This window comes from Pangasianodon hypophthalmus, chromosome 7 (assembly GCF_027358585.1).
Source record: "Pangasianodon hypophthalmus isolate fPanHyp1 chromosome 7, fPanHyp1.pri, whole genome shotgun sequence".
Classification (NCBI taxonomy): domain Eukaryota; kingdom Metazoa; phylum Chordata; class Actinopteri; order Siluriformes; family Pangasiidae; genus Pangasianodon; species Pangasianodon hypophthalmus.
In genome coordinates this window covers 17,696,627-17,717,264 of record NC_069716.1, presented here as the reverse complement: position 1 = coordinate 17,717,264, position 20,638 = coordinate 17,696,627, and the positions used below count along the sequence as shown (strand labels likewise).

At 39.3% G+C, this 20,638-nt stretch overlaps 2 protein-coding genes across 19 annotated transcripts in view; both read right to left on the bottom strand.

Moving 5' to 3' along the window:
• Positions 1-20,638, bottom strand: part of sorbs2b (sorbin and SH3 domain containing 2b) — a 50,041-nt gene that overhangs the window by 10,439 nt on the left and 18,964 nt on the right. For 8 of the 18 annotated variants that reach the window (XM_053235343.1, XM_053235342.1, XM_053235345.1 and 5 more), the window contains 20 exons: positions 20,580-20,633; positions 19,185-19,280; positions 17,849-17,875; positions 17,580-17,704; positions 16,181-16,663; positions 15,323-15,646; positions 14,056-14,197; positions 13,249-13,403; positions 12,746-12,812; positions 12,083-12,133; positions 11,649-11,850; positions 11,228-11,342; positions 8,752-8,835; positions 8,167-8,223; positions 6,306-6,355; positions 5,066-5,268; positions 2,240-2,325; positions 528-574; positions 277-391; positions 37-165 (listed from right to left, as the gene is read on the bottom strand). In XM_053235343.1, coding sequence (XP_053091318.1) covers positions 37-165; positions 277-391; positions 528-574; positions 2,240-2,325; positions 5,066-5,268; positions 6,306-6,355; positions 8,167-8,223; positions 8,752-8,835; positions 11,228-11,342; positions 11,649-11,850; positions 12,083-12,133; positions 12,746-12,812; positions 13,249-13,403; positions 14,056-14,197; positions 15,323-15,646; positions 16,181-16,663; positions 17,580-17,704; positions 17,849-17,875; positions 19,185-19,280; positions 20,580-20,633 — 2,612 coding nt within the window. The remainder of the gene's footprint in view (positions 1-36; positions 166-276; positions 392-527; positions 575-2,239; positions 2,326-5,065; positions 5,269-6,305; positions 6,356-8,166; positions 8,224-8,751; positions 8,836-11,227; positions 11,343-11,648; positions 11,851-12,082; positions 12,134-12,745; positions 12,813-13,248; positions 13,404-14,055; positions 14,198-15,322; positions 15,647-16,180; positions 16,664-17,579; positions 17,705-17,848; positions 17,876-19,184; positions 19,281-20,579; positions 20,634-20,638) is intronic. The other 10 variants (XM_053235349.1, XM_053235347.1, XM_053235352.1 and 7 more) reach the window with 4 other exon arrangements.
• Positions 2,334-5,058, bottom strand: LOC128318588 (sorbin and SH3 domain-containing protein 2-like). The gene has a single exon (XM_053235361.1). It carries the CDS (start codon positions 4,778-4,780, stop codon positions 3,161-3,163), a length of 1,620 nt encoding a protein of 539 aa, XP_053091336.1. The 5' UTR covers positions 4,781-5,058; the 3' UTR covers positions 2,334-3,160.

Here is a 20,638-nt window from a genome sequence, read left to right as displayed (position 1 = left end):
GCACCACCATATTCTACAACATTGACTGAGCCTTGCCTTTCTTAAGGAAAGTTCCACATTAGTGTCAGCGCTGAAGTTGTAGCGAGCCACAGCTTCCCCAATCTCTGTACTCTGGGCTGGAGGAGGAGGCCTTGCAGGCTGGTGTCTGTCTAATGGAGAGATTTTCTGAAAACAGCAACACACAAAGACAGCACAAGAAGCATAAAGAGTTAATCAACATACACAAATCAAAATTGGTATTGACATGGGATCAAGTTATGTCTGAATATCACAAACCTCCACATAAGAGATAGGAAAGATGCCCACTTTCCCATGGTGTTCTCCTTCAAACCAGTTATTATCTATCTGCCGTGTGATGTACACAATCTCCCCTTTATTGAATGAAAGCTCTCTGCATAGGTAATTTAAGATAAACAAAAAGTCATTTTATTATAGAGGATGTTTGTGGCATGCACAATGATTGTAAAATATAATAATTTTTGCTTGAACAAAAACCTAAATTTGTAAATATACAGAACATTTCTTACTTTGCTGTCAGTGCCTTGAAGTCGTATATTGCTCTGGCTGGCAGTTTCTGTATGATATGAAAAGCATAGAGATTAAAATGTCTGCCTTGACATTAGATATTGATGCACAATTCCTATAATCCATGACTTAAGGATTTAACCCCTTAAGACTTCCCTCACTCTCCTAACCACATGCGTACAGTTTCACTGTAGTTACTGAATAACATACTTAAAATGAATAAATGGATAACAAGCTCAGTTTTCTATATGTACAGTACTGCACAAAAGTCTTAGGCAAAGATGCCTTCAAAAATAATGAAATTAAACGTTTTCTACATAAGAACAAAATCTATTGTAAATAGCAGTAGACAGCATTTAACTAAATAAAATCAACACTTGGTGTGACCCTTTGCTTTTAAAAATGCATCAGTAGTCTCAGATGCACTTCATACAGTTTTATGAGAATATTGTCTGGTCAGCCTGCCACAGTTTTTCTGGAGACTTTGACTGTTCCACTTGCTTCTGTTTTTGCAGGTGAAACCCGACAACCTTCATTATGTTTTTGTCTGAAAAGTGGTCTATAACATATGTTACTTTCTTTACTGACATACAAATATTTTTCTGTAACATTTGAACTTTTTCTAAGGAACTTTCTAAGGAAGTAACTGCAGTGTACTTCAGTTATAACAGTAGATGTAGTCATTGTTGAAGGTACACAAAGTTTCCAGAGAAACAGGATGTTCTGGATGAAAGTCCTTTATCAGTTGTGCAAGCAAATTGCTTTTGAGACTGTAGGAGGTGAAACAAGTTGATATTAGAAATGTTTGATATTAGAAACTCCAGAAGAAGTCAGAAGATTCTTCTTTTTGAAAACCATCTTCCATTATAAACCAACAGATTCCCATTCTTACAGTACAATTCCTCCCATCCCAAGATCTGCATTGTTCCTGAGACTTAAACACATTTACTTTATGAAAAGTAAGGAAATGATTATTAATTTTATAACTGTGGATTTTCTAAGAAGGTCATATAGAATTCCTATCCTACTAATAAAACAGTGGCAGAACTTCAAAACTTCCAAATCCTCCAGGATGAACCCCAGACTACTTCCTTTTTCCACTTATTTCTTACAGACGAGATTAAAAAAACATCATAGACATGCCTATCAGGAGTGAAGTAAATGATCAGTGTAATAATAAGTATGGCATATCTATAAGTATTTAACCCTTCAACGTGCACATTAAGACCCTTCAACATGCACATTTATTTAAACAACTACTATAATCACAGGCCCTAAAGGACCGGTTTTGTCTCTCATCACTTCTCATGCGTCACCACAAGAGCTATTTATTCTTTTTCCTGCCAGGGATGCAATCAGCTGTACTTTGGAGAAACAAAGGGAAGACTGATTGTAGGCTGATTGTCTTGTTGAGTAACTTCATATAAACTGTGTGTGTGTGTTTGTGTGTGTATAACAGTGTAATACCACAATTGCTCAATTATTCAGTTCGAAGCTTTTCTATCTAATAATTAATCTAACAGATTAAATTAGATTAACTTATCAACAGATGATTTCAGCCAAAAAAAATTATGTGGTGGTGACTTTGAGCATGGCCTGTGGTTTGATCTGAATTGGCTTTTTTTTTTTTTTAACTTCTATTTTCTGAGGTAGGCTATTCCACTGCCAATTCTTTTTTCAATGCTAAAGAGCAATGAGCTGTTGAGCCAATAACCTCTCTGACTTCAGGTGTAGGCCTCCTGCTCTGTGGAGTTTGTCGGCCTACATCAGGATAGGAATAACCTCTGGATGTGTCTTGATCTAGAGAGAAGAGAGAAGCAAAAAAAAATGAGGAAGAAGAAATTCAATTCATCCAGACAGAAGACCTACTACAATTACATGCAGAATGTATGGACTGGTGAAGTTATGGTGTGTTTATTCAGAACAATTATAGAAGCAATATAGCTAATTATATGAAAGAAAGAAGCTAATTCACTAATACAAAAATACACATAAATCTGATCTTTAAAATCTCTTTGATCTCTTTTGAATGACTTCTACCAGCCAACTCAGGCAGATTTATAGTCTAGCACTGGAAACAGATCCCCTGCATGGAACAAATGTATTTATGCAAGTCTCACATGGTAAGGATTTCTCATTGCCAAATGCTTGCATGGCTCTTTGCTCAGGGGAGTAGTCATTTAAAAGCTCTTGGCTCCTTTCAAAAGTAAGTAGGACTTCATGTCCATTAGGTTTATTTAAAGACTGGAAAGATAAACCCTGTGCCAATGTAAATAAAAGATGTAGCATGCATGCCATAAGACATAGAACACAATCACAGGTCGGCTATCCACTGGTAGGTTGGCATACAGCGTTTTAGACTGCAACCTTCACTTTTCCATTTTTTTTTTCAGGAAACACCCACGTATACAGCAGGTCCATTCAAAAGATATTGTAAGTACTAACAAATTATTATACAAACAAAAAATCAGCGAAATCATGGTTCAATGAAACATCCAATGAAGAATGACAAAATTTTTTCTACTACAAAACACATTCACAAAAACATGTAGATGATTTGAGTGCAGGCCATGGAGGGTGGTTGGAGGAATGTGAGCCCAAACACGAAAGAGAATATGGGAACATTGGTGATTGATCAATATAATCCACCTTGAGAGCATCTCGTAGCATTATGATTGCTCTGATTGTTGTCTTTGTGGTGGCAGGAGGAACTGCAGGCCAGATGGGAGTACTCTGGCTGGTCCTGCATGTACATTCCATCAGGCAGGGCATGGCAAGGCGAAAGCTGGGCTGGACTGGATTGGTCCAGAGCCTGCAGAGAGGACTTCCTCTCAGGAACTTCAGGTAGCAACTCTGCCAGAAGCCTGTGGAGGATGCTGTTTTCTGGCAGGCTGCCCCTGCGTTTTTCAGTGCAAATGTGTTCATAGATGTCCTTCAAGGCTGAGTCAAGAGCTCTGTACATGCACCTCTTGGGTTTTGGTATGTGGGAGTTCTTCTTTCTACGGAAAGGCACTGGGCTGACCAGAAAGGCCAGTTTACTGAGGCCGATGTCAGACTCCTCCACATGCAGTCGATGCCTTTGTTCTTTCTTGGCCCTCTCGTGTTTTATCATGGTAGTAAAGCGTGTGAAGGAGGCTGGGCACACGCCTTTACAGGAGCTCACTAGCTGCCTGTTATACTGATGATGATGGCCTGATCCACAGAAGCTCTCAGAAGATGTGAAGGAGCAGTGGTCAAAGTCACTCTCACTGCAGTAGGATGAGCCCTCAATCTGTACAAAGTCACCAACATCAGACACAACAGCATCATGGTCACTGTCTGAGAAATCTTGCTGGACAGTAGGGCATCTTATGTGGTTGTTGGACCCTTGGATGTGAATTGGCACTGTTGGCACAATCTTGTGGTACTGTGGCTGTCCTTCTGGAGGATTTCTGGCTTGTGGCTCTTCATCCAGCAAGGACTCAATGGAGTAGCTGCGATTTTGGTTGGTAATCCTGGAAGGACCTGTATTCTGGCAATCACCCTCTAGGTTTGGCATGGATTTGGATTTTTGGATTAAACGCTCAAATTCAGAGATCCTGTTGTGCACCATATCATGAGGTATCTCACTGCTGGAACCATTGTTGCTCAAGCAGTGGTCCTTGCGCTGATCACTCTCATAATTCTGAATCCTGGTTTTGACAGAGCAAACATGTGAATTGCTAAGCTCTTGTCGGTTGATGTAGTGCATCTTCTTGTACAATTTGAGGAAACCTGGTGCAGTATGGGCTGAGCAGTGTCGGCTGCGCTCTCTGCATTCCTCAGAATTCCTATTGTCACTGTGGGAAAAAACTTTTTGTTCTCCATTCTGCATCACCGAGACAATGCCTTCAGGCCATTTTCCCATTCCTTTATCCTGACCATCAGAGAGAAGATCGTCATAGCTCCAGGATCTGGGCTTAGGACTCTCTCGTTCTGATTGCCAGCCATTCTTTAAGTCGTCTGAGGCAGACAGAATGATTGTGTCTTCATTTTGGTCATCATTTTGAGATGTGGCTACTGAAACATGTGAGGTATCATTGTTTGATTTTTTTTCAGTGAATAAGCCCTCATTTTGGTCATTATTTCCATATGAGGCCACTACTTCAAATGAGGTATCATGGCTCGGATTCTGACCATTTAAATGTGCTGAGTGCATTGTGCTAATATCCCCACCTTTATATATCCACCACGAGCAGCATGACAAGAGAGAGAGACATTGAGAAGGCATTAACATGACTTTAGCTGAGAAGAATGGATTTGTGCATGCTACAGCAGCACATCTATCCAAATATAAGAAAAACAAATATATTTTCTACTCATTTCTGAAAAAAAAAATTCCCTGATATAAGGCTTATAATTATACATCAAACGTAACTGAAACAGTGAAAACTGTAACAAAAAAAAAAAAATCTGATTCATGCAATCAGAGCAGCTTTTTAAGATTTTGTTTCTGCAATGAACTGACACGAGGCAAAAATGAAAACTTAAGCTTTTGCCTAGTACTATGTGTGACATCTACCTTTTGACCTGGACAAGGAGGAAGTAGAAGGGGTGTTTAAGGACTTTCTCTGGGTAATGCTGGTCCTGGTTGGTTCAGGAAGGTGAGCAGCATGAATCTCCATTGGTTTTCCAATGCTTTGGGTGGAGCTTAGTGAGCTTTGAGGCCGAGACTGGGAGGCCGTGGGCTCTGACTTCCTTCTTGTCCTGTTATCACTGGCAGAACTAAAAAATGGTGAGGGGAAAGATCATATATTTGAAATAGGTTAAATCAGGAGTATTTGAGGCTAGAATATATATATATATATATTTTGCTTGGCAAATTGACCATGGATCACAGCCACAAAGTAGGACTCTTCGACGTATATAGGAGACTGAGAAGTCTTTAGTAATTTGTTTTACTACGTCTTCTGTTATAAAATTGTAGGGCTTCTGTTTTCACAGGATTTGTAGAATTCACACATTGCATTTAAATTCATAGAACTGTGATAATTTTCCAATAAAAGGTTATTATTTGCAATATTTCTTTTACCTTAGATGAACCATTAAGCAGCTTTTTAAATTCTAATGAGAACTTTTCAGTTTTTCTATGTCATAATTTCCCCTCTACACATCAGCCATTAGAATTGAAACAGTGCAATACTGATTATACTGGGTACAGATCAAAGCATTCTAGTGTGAAGCAGACATGTTGGGAGATTCAATCTTAGATGTTGATTTTTTTTCCCTCAGATTGTGGGGAAATGCCTCTACCAGAAGGATAAATTATAGCAATCAACAGCTGTAAGGCTACACTAGCTAGATAACATCCTGGCTATTAAACATCTTGCTTCAAAATAACATTAGGATGAAATCAGAACCAAACAGTACTATACAGATAAAAATACAGTTGTTTTTTTTTTTACAAAAATACATCTAAACACAATAAACACATGGCCCTAAAAGTCCTTATTCTAACACATAATATTTAGAGGAGACAGTGAGGACAGGCTGTGCCAGGTCAGAGGGAAGGGTCAGTGGACAATGATTGATGCCCTGCTGACAGTCCACAAGGACAAGGCTTTTTCAGCTGTCCTACTCTTTCAGAACTACTACTACTACTACTGTACATAAACAATCAATGTTATTCAGAAAAACTAAATGTGAAAGCATAGACATATTTCTAATTCATCTTAATCCAAACAAAGACACATCTTCATATTTCTTATCTGAGGGTAAAATGAATAATGGCTGCTGTACAGTAGACGGGAAAAACAACTTACCTTGAGGGCCGTTCAAAGCTTCTGTCAGCAGACGGCTGATAAAGAAAGGTCTGAAACAGAGAATAAAGAGTAAAGGGATTCCGTTAATTGTGTAATCTTATAGATCCAGTTAAATCCCAATACACTCAGTAAAGCTAACAAAGTTGCCTCAAATGCCGTATTTGCCGTCTTTCCCCAAATTACATGTTTGCTGTCTTTCCAAAAGGGAACAACAGATGCAGTTGCGCTTGAGAAGAAAAGCTCAGTCACTTGCAGAGCAGCTGTATGCAGAACACTTACAAGTGTTTCGATGTCAAATGAAGCAGGGAATTCCTTGTGCGCATGGCTGGAGTAAATAACCATTTTCCCTTCTACTGAAGCTCTGAGGAGGATCAACTGGAGTTATTCTCTCGAGCTGTGGGAGCTGGTCATCTATTTTTTTTTAACAGGTTTTAAAAGTAGCCTCTGTGAGGTGGCAGGAATGTCCACTTGCTGTGACACATTTGTGGCCAGTCAACATAAATAACAGGAGCAAGTGACAGCTAACTCACAGGCAAGCTCTTAATAGGGCGGTGAAGCCCCACTACAATTTTAAGTAGCTCTCTGTATGGCTTTATAGCAGTCTTCCACACATAAGTGTAATTGTGAGCACCCACTATCTTTGCCTACAAAAGGGGTCTAGGTCTTACCATCGTCTCACATGTTTCGCACTATTCAGTCTCTGTAATTGGTGATGCATTGAATAATAGTTAATCGCATAGAAATAAGATTACTCAGAAAGGTTGCCCTATCTGCACACATATATGTTATAAACATAAGTGGAAACATTAACAAAGGGGCTGACTATTTTTAACTGACAGAGGTGGCAGCAGGCTAATTTTATCCAAACAGCTTGTGTGAAATGGGATGTCATTTGATCCTTAATGAAGCATGCCTACATCCTTGACTTACTCCAACTAGTTCTCTTGTCTCACAACAAAACACCTAGCACAGGAAGTCATGAACCATGTGCACTGAAACATTTTTGTGCATATAACCAATTTGTTATATGCTCATTTGTTATATAACATCTCATTTCTAATTAGATGGATATAACAAAAAAGGAAAGATGTTTCTGACAGAGAATGATGAACATGTGATGAAAAATGAAGTAACATGAACCAATATTTTGTCTTACTGTATGCTTTCTTTATCTCATATTCAGAAATCCATCCATCTTTGACTCATTTTCTTTCCTTTTTTTTTTTTACCTCATTTCACCCAATTGCGGTCATTTTGCATTCCCACCCACTATCTAGTTCTCCCCTATCATATGACACCTACCAAAAAGGGCGGGTGAAGATCGACATCGCTTCTTCTGAGACACAACTGATGCTCATGTTACATCACAGGGCAGCTGAACACACCTGGAGGAAAGCTCCAACTGCCCTCTTCTGTATACATGAGCTTACAGACACCTACGATTGGTTAGTGTCACAATGATTGACAGGGCAGAGAATAATTCCAGAGAGCATGGCCAATTTTGCTTTCATGGACTCCTGGCCACAGATAGCTGTGACAGCAATGGGATTCAAACTTGTGATCTCCCAACTATAGGGTGATGGATTGTACGTTACACCATTACTTATTATCTTCACCCAGATGAGGATGGGTTCCCTTTTGCGTCTGGTTCCTCTCAAGGTTTCTTCCTCATGTCTTCTGGCTTGCTCATTAGGGATAAATTTATAATGTATATTTATATATTTCTGTAAAGCTGCTTTGTGTCAATGTCCATTGTTAAAAGCCCTATAAAAATACAACTGAATTGAATTGAATTGTCCCATCACTAATTTTCATTCAATCATTTATTTATCACTCATTCTCTTCCCCAGTCCCTCATTACCTCATTACGGATTCGGAGCGCACTCTCTGGATCATAGTCCAGGCGTTTTTTAGGAGGCTTGACCCAGAGCAGGAAGAAAGGGCAGAAGGAGTTGAGGTGAGCCAGAAATGAAAGGAAAAAAAGGAGGAAGTAGTTACCTGACTGCAGAAGAAGAATCAGATGGCATGCCACTATACACCAGCACACAATTAGCACCACTACACACAGTACTAACTACTGGTCACTACAATTAGCCCTTACACCTTTCACCAAAGCAATATGTAATCATGCAAGTGGTCTCAAAATCAAACATGCCATTTGCATGTGCTAAAAACCGCAGAGCTGGATGTGTGAAGAACAGAGGCTTGGTGACATACTGAGACACAAGGCTAAAATGTTGGAAGGTCAGAGCAGAACTGGTCAAGTTACAGTTTATCATACAGTTTATTATCAAGAAGCTCCCCTAAATGCTTCTGCTCATTCCAACCAGTCATTCCAGACCTGACCACAGCAGTAAGGGAACTACTGTGGAAGCCAACAAGCTTCCCACTGTATGTGCCATGCTAGCAGCATCAAACCAAACACACACAACTACACCCCACTTACCGGCCGTCCAAACTCCAGCTCTGCAAAGAACTTATACCAGGGCTCATTCTCTAAAGCTAGCTCTTCTGGTGTTAAGTTACTCTTCTGGTTGTAGAATGGACAAAAGTGGGTAAAGAGGAGAGGGATGAGAGAGGGAACAGGAATGAAAAGGAGTAATGGCCATAGACATGCAAGTGTCAACATAAAGAATGGCTTTGACAAGATAGAAACTGTGAAATATGAATATTTGTTAAGGCCAGTGCATTATTTCTACAGTATCCTAAATATTAATAAATAATACAACAAAAAATGGGATGTTGCGTTGCAGTTTAACGGTCAGCTGCAGTACCCCGCCCATTCCAACAGAGAGCAGTAACAGACCTTTTCCCACCACTTAACCACACAACATAATTACTAACTACAATGTCCTCCTACTGCATTTAATAATCCTAACCTCTGGAAGATTACCCTTATCTTAGAAATTATAATCATTTGCCAATAATACAAACCCCATACAAAGTAAAAAAAAATCATTTAGGAATCATTTCAAATAATTAAGGTAGGCCTGAACAGCATTTTACAGGCTTTGAATACTCACTGGGGTTTCCAAACAAGTTCCCAAATACCACTCTAAAAAGCAGTAATATTTACAATTCATAATTAACCAAATATTGAAATATGAATATTATTGCAGGTCCAAATATCTCCAGTAGATGGCAACACTGTATTGAAAGTTAATATTGGTGACTGTGCAAATAAACTGAAATCAGCTGCACATAGAAAGTAGAAAGTATTTCAGTAGCTGTGCAACAATCACAGGTAAAAAATTAAAAATAAGGGTTGTAGGTGTTAACCTTGTGCATCTGGCTTGAGTCCCCAATATTATAACTTTGATTCAGGGATACATATAGACAGACTTTTGTCTGACAATGTCTTTGATCAGTAGTTATGAAGTAGTGTCAGTGTTCCAGGAAATTATTTGCATATTAGTGAATCTCAAACGGTTCACGATTTGAACATACAGGGCACTACATAGAGTGAATAAACCACTTTTTCACTGCCTACTTGGTGCTATAGATTCCAAATAAAAAAGAGAAACAAATACCAAGGTAACTAAGGAATACTTGAGTATTCTGGTATTCAAGGCAGCCCTAGAAATACTCCTTATCAAGATAATGTATTTCTGAGACAGACTTGCTATTGGATGTTAGGAGACTATCACCTTAGACTATCAAATTAATGAATTAATTAGTTTTATTTTCCCTTTATAAGCTCCCTATTGGTGCTATCTTTAAGAGGCATGGGGTGTCTTTTTCCCTGTTATGCTGACGATACCCAAAACTACTTGCCTCTGAAACCTGGAGACTCAAATGCTCTTGAACCAATTTTGTCTTGCCTAGAAGTACTTACATTATGGCTGTCTTCAGATTTCCTACATTTAAATGAGAGTAAGGCTGAGATTGCTATTTTTGGTCCGGTGTCTACCGCACCAAATTTAATACCTAACTTGGAACAATTTGCATCCTATATTAAACTGCACGTAAAAAATCTCGGCTTATTACTGGATAGTGATCACAAACTTGACAAGCAGATTAATGCGGTTGTCAGATCGAGTTTTTTTTTCAACTTAGGCTCTTACCTAAAGTCTTTTCTAACATTTAAGGATCCTCAAAAAGTGACCCATGCTTTTATCGCTTCTCGTCTGGATTATTGCAACTCTCTCTACACTGGAATTAATCAGACATCTATGGCCCAATTACAATTAGTCCAGAATGTTGCCGCCAGACTCCTGATGGGTACACGGAAGTGTGAGCACATTACCCTATTCTTGCTTCACTAAACTGGCTACCGGTGAGCTACAGAATTGATTTCAAATAACTTCTAATAGTTAATAAATCTCTGAACAATCTAGCTCCTTTATACCTTACAGAGATTCTGTCTGTTCGTAATCCCTCTAGAAGTCTCAGGTCTTGTGATCAAGCGCTACTAACAGTTCACAGATCTAGACTGAAGCATAGAGGTAATCGTGTTTTCACTGTGGCTGGCCCTAAGCTATGGAATAGCCTGCTTCTACACAGTAGAACTGCTCCCACCTTAACTATTTTCAAATCAAAGTTAAAAACTTATTTCTTTTCCTTGGCATTCGACCAGCTGTAGAGAAAGTTTCAAATTTGTTATATGATTGTTATGAAACAACAGTTATAATGTTGGTTTTTTTACTGATATTATTTTATTTCTATTTTAGCTTCTGTAATTATTGTTGTAAAGCACTTTAGTCAACCTGTGTTGTTTTTAATGGTGCTATATAAACAGAATTGATATTGACATAATTATAATATAATTTCCACAGGAATACAAATCACTAAACATTTTGGGAGCTCTGTATTGTCTCTATATGTTCTTTTTTCTAAAGCTGAAATCATGTAAAATACAACTGGCAACACTATCTTAACTATTTGCAGTGCTACATAATGAGGAAAAATCAGAGTACACTTACTGCTTTCTCTTGATCTAGAATAGAGGATTTCCCTGGCTCATAGTCAAAGATACTCCTGGGCTCGGCTCTGTATTTGCGAGTGTCCACTTTTCTATCTGGAGGACCCCACTGATTCCTAAGAGCATAAGAGAAGCAATAAAATGCTTTTAAATAATATCATATAACAACCACAGTTTTGTACAAGCCTGAGGCAAAGTTTGTACAAACTTTGGAAGGTGACTACAGCATGTCTGCTATATCTACTTCAGACTTCAATGTCTTAGATGTATAATTCACACTCTGTGGAGACCACACACAGTTATGCTTCAGGCTGCTTAATCTTACTATCAGGCTCATCCCAGGCTCAACATTACATTAGACAAATCCACTTTTTAACACTTTTTAACAGTAAATAAGAAACAGAGAAGGAACTGGATCTCACATGTCTGGGGTGCTACTGCCACTCTGGTGGATATTACGGTTCTGAGACAATGGCTGAGCTGATGATGAAGTTGGCAGGGAGGAAGAGCTGGATGTTCTGAATCCACATGTGCCATTATCAGAGATGCTCTTGGTTATGGGTCTGTATGTATTGCTCTTAGGTGCAGGGTGTGCCTGGACATTATTAGTTGGACTATGCTTCTCTGTAAAAAACAGCCAATAGTAAAAATAAAAATCCATTTGCTAATACATTAAAATCCCCAATTTGAATGAATTTTTAGAGTGCTTATTTGCTACCAGCTGGACTTTTACTGTGAACAAAACTAGCATTTCTTCCTTATTATTAGTTACAAAATGTGTTAGCAGTACCTCTGGCTAATCATGAAAAATTACTTATGATTGTGTAATTCTTGAGAAAGTGAACAGGACACACACCATCATTCATAGTAGGCTGAGTGGCAGTACGGGAACCAGAATATTCAAACTCTGTAAAAACAGATTGTAAATAGAAACAAAGATTAGTCAAAACTTAATAGTGGTATTCAAGTAAACAGTTCCACTTCTTCCAGCACAATGAGACTTAAAATAAACCTAATTTAAAGCTCATAATGAGTTAGGCAGAGAGATCAGCTGCCATTCCTGCTCAGTGCATATGTCCCTTTGACCTCTGTAATCCCCAGGACAACATCTGACAGATACTAGTGGGGCTGCACAGTCAGGTTCCAGGAATGATTCAGCTCTAATCCACAATCTGCTGAGTGAAGCTCTTTTAATGTTGCACTATTTGAAAAACTTGTCAATTCCTCTCTTTGCAGATTGATCTTAGAAAGCTTGAGCTATAAACACATGGCAAGAGCAGATGCCCTACATATACTGGGATTCATCTAAGGAGATTCATCTATTGCATGATGAATGGGCAGAGGACGTCAGTCTAATCTGAACAGTTCAGTATGTTGAACATAATACAAAACTATATCAGGAGTTCCTTACTGTTGTGCATATAATGGATGTTACACTATAAAATATTATATGGATTTCATGACATGGATATGATTCTAATTATCAATATATAGTATTGTGTAAAAGATTCCATCTCACCTGGTTTATGCACCACGTGAATCTGCTTGAACATAGTCTTGTACCAGTCTTTTGGCCTGTCCACAGTCTAAGTTAGCAACAAAACAGCAGTTTCTCAGATGTTTTTGCTCTGTACTCAATAAAATGATTGCTGATAAAATGTGAGTCTGATGAAAAATATAGATGCCAATATTATGTTGAGATGTGAAACACTGAAACACTAACATTGCTGTCTGGCCATTCAATAATGCTGACCTTAGCTGTTACCTGCTTCCCTGAGGATAAACATTAGAAAATGCTCTAACAGCCAGACTCAAATACTCTAGGCCCATAAACTACATTCATATGAGGCAACACAATTGTACTTTCATAATGCAAGGGTACAAAAATCAATGTTTGACTTTATAACATCAATTTATGTGTGTGTGTGTATATATATATATATATAGAGAGAGAGAGAGAGAGAGAGAGCACAAAAAAGACTGATAGCATAAAGATTACATAACTCCGCATGGTCTGCTTACAGTCCTAGTGGCGATGGGAATTCCAGACTCATCCACAGGGCCAATGCCTGAGTAATGGGGAGTTTTGCCCATTGTACCTCTCCTCTCATCATCTGGTGCATGCATAGAAGTCACTGAACCCACAGTGGCACAGACTGGAGAAATGGACTCAGCAGCTGGAGGGGGAAAGGCAGGGTCAGACAAAAATCTGTTAGTAGTAGTAGTAATCAATGCAATGATTTTATTTAATAGAATTTGGGAACCTACATCACAAGAGATAAAATGAATATAATAAATTCACAAACACCAGCACAATGCTCCAACTCTAAATCTGTCTCCATACACGAGTGCACTGCCTGGCGTTTGGATGCAGCCTCAATATGTATGAAAATTGCGTTAATCCCCCTTTATTTACCCTCAAACACTTCCTAAAACAGATCTCACTTGCCACTTGGGATTAGAGAGATCAAGTGATGAAAAATGAACAAGGAAGCATCACTTGTCAGTGGACTAAACTGTGGCTGCACATTCACACTCATCAGCAATGCACTACAGCTTGACATGCCACACAAGTGACTTATCAAGAAGTGTGAGGAGTGAAACATTCGCCCTTACTTTGTGGTAGATGTTGCGTTTGGGTGCACACATTTCTAAACATAAAAACCTCAGACACATTCTCCTTTAACTGGATAAATCTTTTCATGTGCTTAAAATTATCTGTTTCAGATTTTCAGGATTAAAGGATAAATATGACTGAACAGTGCAACAGGGACAAACATATTTCTAATCACTTTAGGAAATTCCAGTTCGTCTGTAGCTTGTACTCACGAGTGCTCCGGCCCTGCTGCATGGCTGTGAGACTAGGGCTGAAAGAGGGAAGAGGAGGATACGTGGAAGGGGAGAAGGGTCTTTGGAGGTGACTCTTTAGGCCTGTGGTCACACCTACACTTCCATTTACAGTCATTTGGCCCTTGGTAATAGAGAAAAGAAAAAAAAAACACCAGACAGTATTAAAGCAACACAATGTAAAGGCATTCATCACTAGAGCTATTATCACTGGACCATATTGTGTGTTCTAACTATGAAGGCTTGAGACAAACTTCGTAAGAGCAAAGAGCAGCAAAACCCTGTGGAGTGACCAATGACAATGTTAGATGTAAGAAAGAAGAAACAAAACAATGGGTTATTAGCAGTATAAAAAAATACTGAATTTAAAAAAACTTAGTCAAGAGATGAAAAGATTTAACAGATTAATTTTAGCAGTATTGTTTAATATGTTACTAAGGTTTTAATCAGGAAATAATTACGTCAAAAGGATAAAGACAAAGTGTTAAAGACAAAGAATAAGAATGCAGAGAGGAAGCAGGGTGTGGTATGCTTTTGCTACAGCTATTTCCCCTGACATTGATATTGTTTAGGCACAATCAAAATACCACCACGATCTCATCCTGTACCCAAACCCAAGCTCCTTCTACAAAGGAAGGCTACCACTTAAGCATCCTAGCACTTATGTGAACTATGAGACTAGGGGAAGCTGAAAGGCAAATGCAGTTAGCAGAGTCCTGAGAAAAAGTAAATGCGGGTCTGGAACTAGACTATCATTAGTATTGTTCCACACACAAACATTCCAAAGGCCAAAGGCGGTAAAACCAGTCAATGTGAATCACAGGGTGGTTGGTGTCTGTGGATTAAGCCTTTGAATTCTGAATAAAAGAAGGCAGGAGAGAGTGAATGGGGAGGGAGAAAGAGCAATGGACAGAGGGAGGGCACTAACCAATCAAACAGAATAAGAAATGGAGAGAAAGGTCAAAGGGAAAGTGTGAGAAAAGTACAAAAAGTAACAGAAAAAACAAATGGAGGAATTCAAGAAGAGAGGAGAAAGAACACAGAGGAAACTAAGAATGTAGTAAAGTTGAGAATATTTGAAACAGGAACACACTGGTAAACACTTTGGTCAACTGAGTGAAGCTTTAGACACTGGGAATCAGAGCAGGTAAAAGCAGTGAGGTCCATTGTGGAAAATATAGAACAGGAAGAAAACAGTAAGACAGAATGAGGAAGCTGTTCAGAGATCCAGACCCTGGGGAATAGTTACATTAGCAGAGCTAGCTGTAGGGATGTCTATCGCCATGTTGTCAGTGGAACTGCTCAGCTGGCAGTGGGTGGGTGAAGGGGACGCAGAACCTCCCTCCGAGTCTATTCCACACGTTCTCAGCTCCTCCAGCATGGCCATGGAAGACACACTCTGAGCACGAGAAGAACAGCCACTCAGAGGTGGATATGGATCCAAGTTGGAATAGGCAAGCCCATGGGAAAGAGGAAGTGAATGGTGGTCAGAGGCACTAGAGCAGGTGTAGTCGGTAAAGAAGCGTGGCCTGTTAGGGGGCGAGCAGGAGGCCAGCGGTGGTCCTGGGTAGGCCTGACACAGAGGAGAGTGGGAGGTGAGCTTCAGTGGCTGAAACAGTGGAAGAAAGTGGTAGTTTGATGGGGATGATTGCCATGTATTAGACAGTGCGGTGAAAGTGATGTCATCTGCTTCGGGGGGAAAAATAAAAAATAATTGATTGCTAGATGGATAAAAGAGCATGTATGCATTGCATTGCATAACAATAATTAGTCCATAATTATTACAGCCTTAGGAGAGATGTCTTCATTTCTATGATGGAGGTTTTGTGTTGTAAAACTATCAGATTTCAGTAGTAATAATTCTGCACTTGTGATAAATGCCATGAATATAAAATAAGGATAATGATTAATATGAACATGAAAATGCCTTGTAAGTGCTGTGTGAACATGTACCAAATAAAATAAAGCAAAATCCAAATGACTTCAGATTTGTGATACTAAGATACAATAGGATTGAATGACATTAGTACTTTGTCATGGTGAACTGTAAATATGCTGGGTGTTATTATGATGATGGAATAGCAACTATGAATATAAACATGAATACCACTTGTTGGACTGCAGGGGGCAGTGAAGGGTGAAAGACTGTTCTGGAATCCAGAGGGTCCTTCCTTTTGGGTGGAGTGTGGGGGCTGAGAGACAGAGTCTGTGTGTATCTGGCTTCTGTCTGATGCCGTGGTGTAATGCATATGGACAGGGAGGCTACATGTTGCTTTTTCTGCCTAACTGGGGCGTGTGAGTTAAGGTGATCTAAGGGCGATGGATGGATGCTAGCTTTCTCAGGGCCACATACCCTGGGGAAACTGCTAAAGCTGAGAGGCTGTTTAGAGTCATTGGTGTTGGAGTCAGAGAACTGGTTGCCTCTGGAGCTCTGCTCTGAGCTTGCAGACATTGCTCCCCTGGAGAATGAGTTGTGTGTTGTGAGCAGTGGGCCATCATAGCATTGTGTGGGATAATTATGGAGGCTAAATGTTCCTGGATTACAGTCAGCAGGATGCAGCTGAGAGCTCTCTCTCTGAGGAGCGAGGCCCTGTGTAGCCATAAAAACATGCAAACAAGCAAGAAATAAGACAGTAGAAAAAAGTTATATTATGAGCCAAATATACTTATTTACAAGGAAATTCAAGTGAAAAAAAACTCCCCATTTATAGTGGGGAAAGCATATAGCATCAATATGCTGATATTTACATACATATATATATATATAATTATTATTATTTAGTTGAATTATTTTATCCATAACAAATAAAAACACACAGCTCAGTTTATGCGTACTAAATGGGAATTTGTCATTTGATGGTCAAAATATAATGTATTTAATTGGATCAGTAAAATGTCTACAAAAAACACACACTAAATAGCCAAATGGCCAAATTTATTCCCATCAGTGAGACCAGGAATTAGACAATATAAACACTATCTCTAAGAGGTTCACACATGTGGGCGAACAGCCACAAATGCACATGAAAAGCCAGAAAACGCATTTATTACACTTTTAACACTTTGATAATGCATCATTCAAGTCAACCCCATTTTACAACTATGCCTCTCTCCCATCAACAGGTTGCTGCCTGTGCTGATGGTCACAAATATACCAAAAATATATAGCTAATATCACAATCCTGCTCTCCATGATCATGAAAACAGGGGCCATCGTCATTGCAGATTTGCAATTTAGCAATAGGTAACTCAGTCACAACTCTCTCTCATGTAACTGTGCATCGTAACTGAGAGCAAAACAGTAATTAATAATAGCACTACAAATTTAACCACTGTGTTAGGAGCAAGTAGAGACATGTATCTGTTTGCTACCTTTGCCCAACAGAGAACAATAAATTTAGTGACGCTTGTCCGCTGAATTTCCACAAGCATGTCCTGCGGAAGGGTTAAAAAAAAACCCAGCTTCCTGATACTTGTTGAGCCAAAGAGAGTGGAGCTTAACCTACCGGAGTGGGCGACTTCTTATCCTGCAGGTTGGGCCTAACACTTCTGAATCCTTTAGCCGCCAAAGAGGAAGTGGCCATGTTGCCATTTCTTAGAGCATCTCCAGCAGTGTAGTGCCACCACATATCTAGAACATTCCACATGAAACAAACAATATATCAGCACCAAAAGCTCCATTTTAGTTTACCATAAATCATCATGATACGCTTATAAAATAACTGCTGTTTAATCTGGGACTATGAATATTGCTTCTAAGAATAATATTTTTTACCTGAATCTGTCAGTGGAGATTCTGTGCCTAAACCATAAAAGAAACGAGGCAGTTAGGTGTTTGAGAGGCTTTTAAAAGGCATATGGAAAGCTTCTTCCTGACCATGTACTGAATATGGCTATGCAGCATGAAGTCTTCAAAGATTAGAAGCTACGCAGCACCTGCACAGATGGCTAAAGCTCTATAACACTCATCAGTGTCCATTGTGTGTGAATATTGTGTGGCTCATCAGATATAATTACTGGCTGTGTTCCAGACCACTGCTCCAGCTCACAGCAGGAGAACATGAGAGAGGAAGATATTTGGACAAACCGGATGGAGTAATGAAAGAGAGTTTTCACTCTTATTCCAGATCAAGTAGGACCAAGTAGAGTAAAAACAAATATTTAGATCAGAATGCAAAGCCAAACCAAGACTTGACTCTTGGTGAGGTCACACGTCCAAATACACATTGTTTTATGCATTATTGAAACTCTTTGATAAAGTTAAAAACACACTTTGAAAAGACAAACACACTTTTGTGTTATTTGATATTGACTTTTTTTTAACTTAATAACTTTTCTCTCACCTAAAGCTTGCCTACTGAGCATATTCATGACCCTTAAGTCTTCTCTCAGCCCCACAGGCAGAATAATTAAACAATGAAAACTGTGTGTGTGAGGTCATAGTCGATAAAGCTGCTCAAACAAAAAGGGTCACCAACAAATGAAACGAGGCTGCAAAAACAGGGAGGAAAAAAGCAATGGGCTGCACAATTGTTGCCATGGAGCGGCACAAATATGGCAACAATCCAACTCCTGTGAAAGTCTGTTTCCATTTAAGTAATGGGGAGGAACAGTTGCAGCTACTGAAACCCAAAACAAACCACCCTGAATGCTGGTTAGATGGAGTGAGAGAAAGCAGGAAAGCAGGAGACAGAAGTGAATGATGCTTATCGAGTGAAGAGGAATTCCTGCCTGCTGACTGACTCTTGGCCACAGGTTGTCAATTTATATGCAAACACTGATCTCACATGTAAGGGACCAAAAGGCATCAATTATATAAGGCATTTGAGCCAACATGATCAGCAGCTCTTTAGCAATGCCCTTGTTAGACTTTTTAGATTTTGATACTAACTTTTGTCTCTTTTCTGGTGACAGAAGTGAGAAATCCCTCCATCATATATTAACAAGTAATAATTGAGCTCTAAATCGGTCTGGGTCCAGCTTAAAGATTGTAGAGCGGATTTAGATTTTTGTTTTATAATGCTTAGGGAAAACCCATCCCATATACGTCTATTGCTTAGTATTAAAGCGAAGTAGTGGGTGTGTGAGTTTGCAGCGGGTGGAAAGAGTACCTGCAAGCCCACATAGGTTTGGGGAACTCTGGACTCTCTTCATGGGGGTTAGAGTGAGTGAGAGCGTGGTGCTCTTGTGAGCTCGTCCTCCGCTGTCTGTGAGAAGCATGGCAGCATACACATACAAACATCCCACACAGGGCCAAAGCACATGCATCAAAAACACTTTCTGGCACAATCATGAAAAAAACACAAACTGCATTTAGGCAAGCATGTTATGATTTCTTCAAATCAAGCTGCATGCAAAGCTTCTTGTTAAGTGACACATAAGTAATGACCTAAAATGTTTCTAAAGACTTTAAATGTTGTCCACAAGTTTAATAAACTGCTGCACACCAACTGCTGAGAAAGTCGCCAGGTATCAAGAGTGTCTAATAAAATGCTATGATCCCCCTAAAATATGGCTGCATGATAGCTAGAATGATTGTACATTATACTGCTGTATACCTTCACATGTATAAATCTGTCCATCAAAATAACCCTGCTTCATACTCACGTGATCGTCTTAACTTAATTTCTAGACATGAACATAATTACATTCTAACAGACAGTTAAATCATATGAGTGGGGAGCTTGTATTTAAATGCACCAAAGATAATAAACACTGCTATCTAACACTAGGCAATTAGCTAAAAGCTCACATATCACAGTTGATTATGCTTGACTAATGATCACAATTTTAAAATATGATTGTATTGTATCCCTCCTAAGAACAACATGTCAGTGCTTCATCACCCGTGTGAAAAAAATGAAGCTGTATAACAGTGCATCAGACTGACTAGTGTGAGACACAGTGTTTTGCAGAGAGCCAGGGTGGGGTGCTAACAGTGCCAGACAGTGCCTGGTGGTTTCCCTCCTGAATCCCACGCTTGGTTCTGTGTCTCAGGAAGGGCTGGGTGCTGAGTGGCCTAGCACTGTAGTTATGTACCTTCTTCTTTTTCATTTAAAAAAAACAACAGCACATTAACAAGGAGCACTGCACAGCGCTTCCCAGAAACCCTGAGCTGAATGCACAATAGCATGCTACAAAAACAAATCTCAAAGACACTGCACGATGACATGGGTAGCAGAGGAATGAAGCACTTTCACTCGGTTTCGCAGAGGAATCAAGTGATCCATCCAACAGTATCCAAGCATTTATACATCTGACTAACGAATAACGCCGCTCAGTTTTATTTTCCCCAAAACCTTTCTCTTTAGCTAAGAAACCTGTTTTAACCTAACTGTTTGTTTTTGCAATTTTAACTAATGTAAAATAAAGACTCTTTACAGATGCTACAGATGGATTCTGAGCTGTAAATCAAGCCTAAGGTCAACTTAACTTGCTGTGGAATAATGGTAACTCTCGAGCTATTCATTTTCACAGTAACATCCTTAATAAAGGCTTCATCATACCTGTATTCATGTTGAAGAACTTTTCCTCTAGTGTGGTCTTAAAATCACACGGTCCTGAA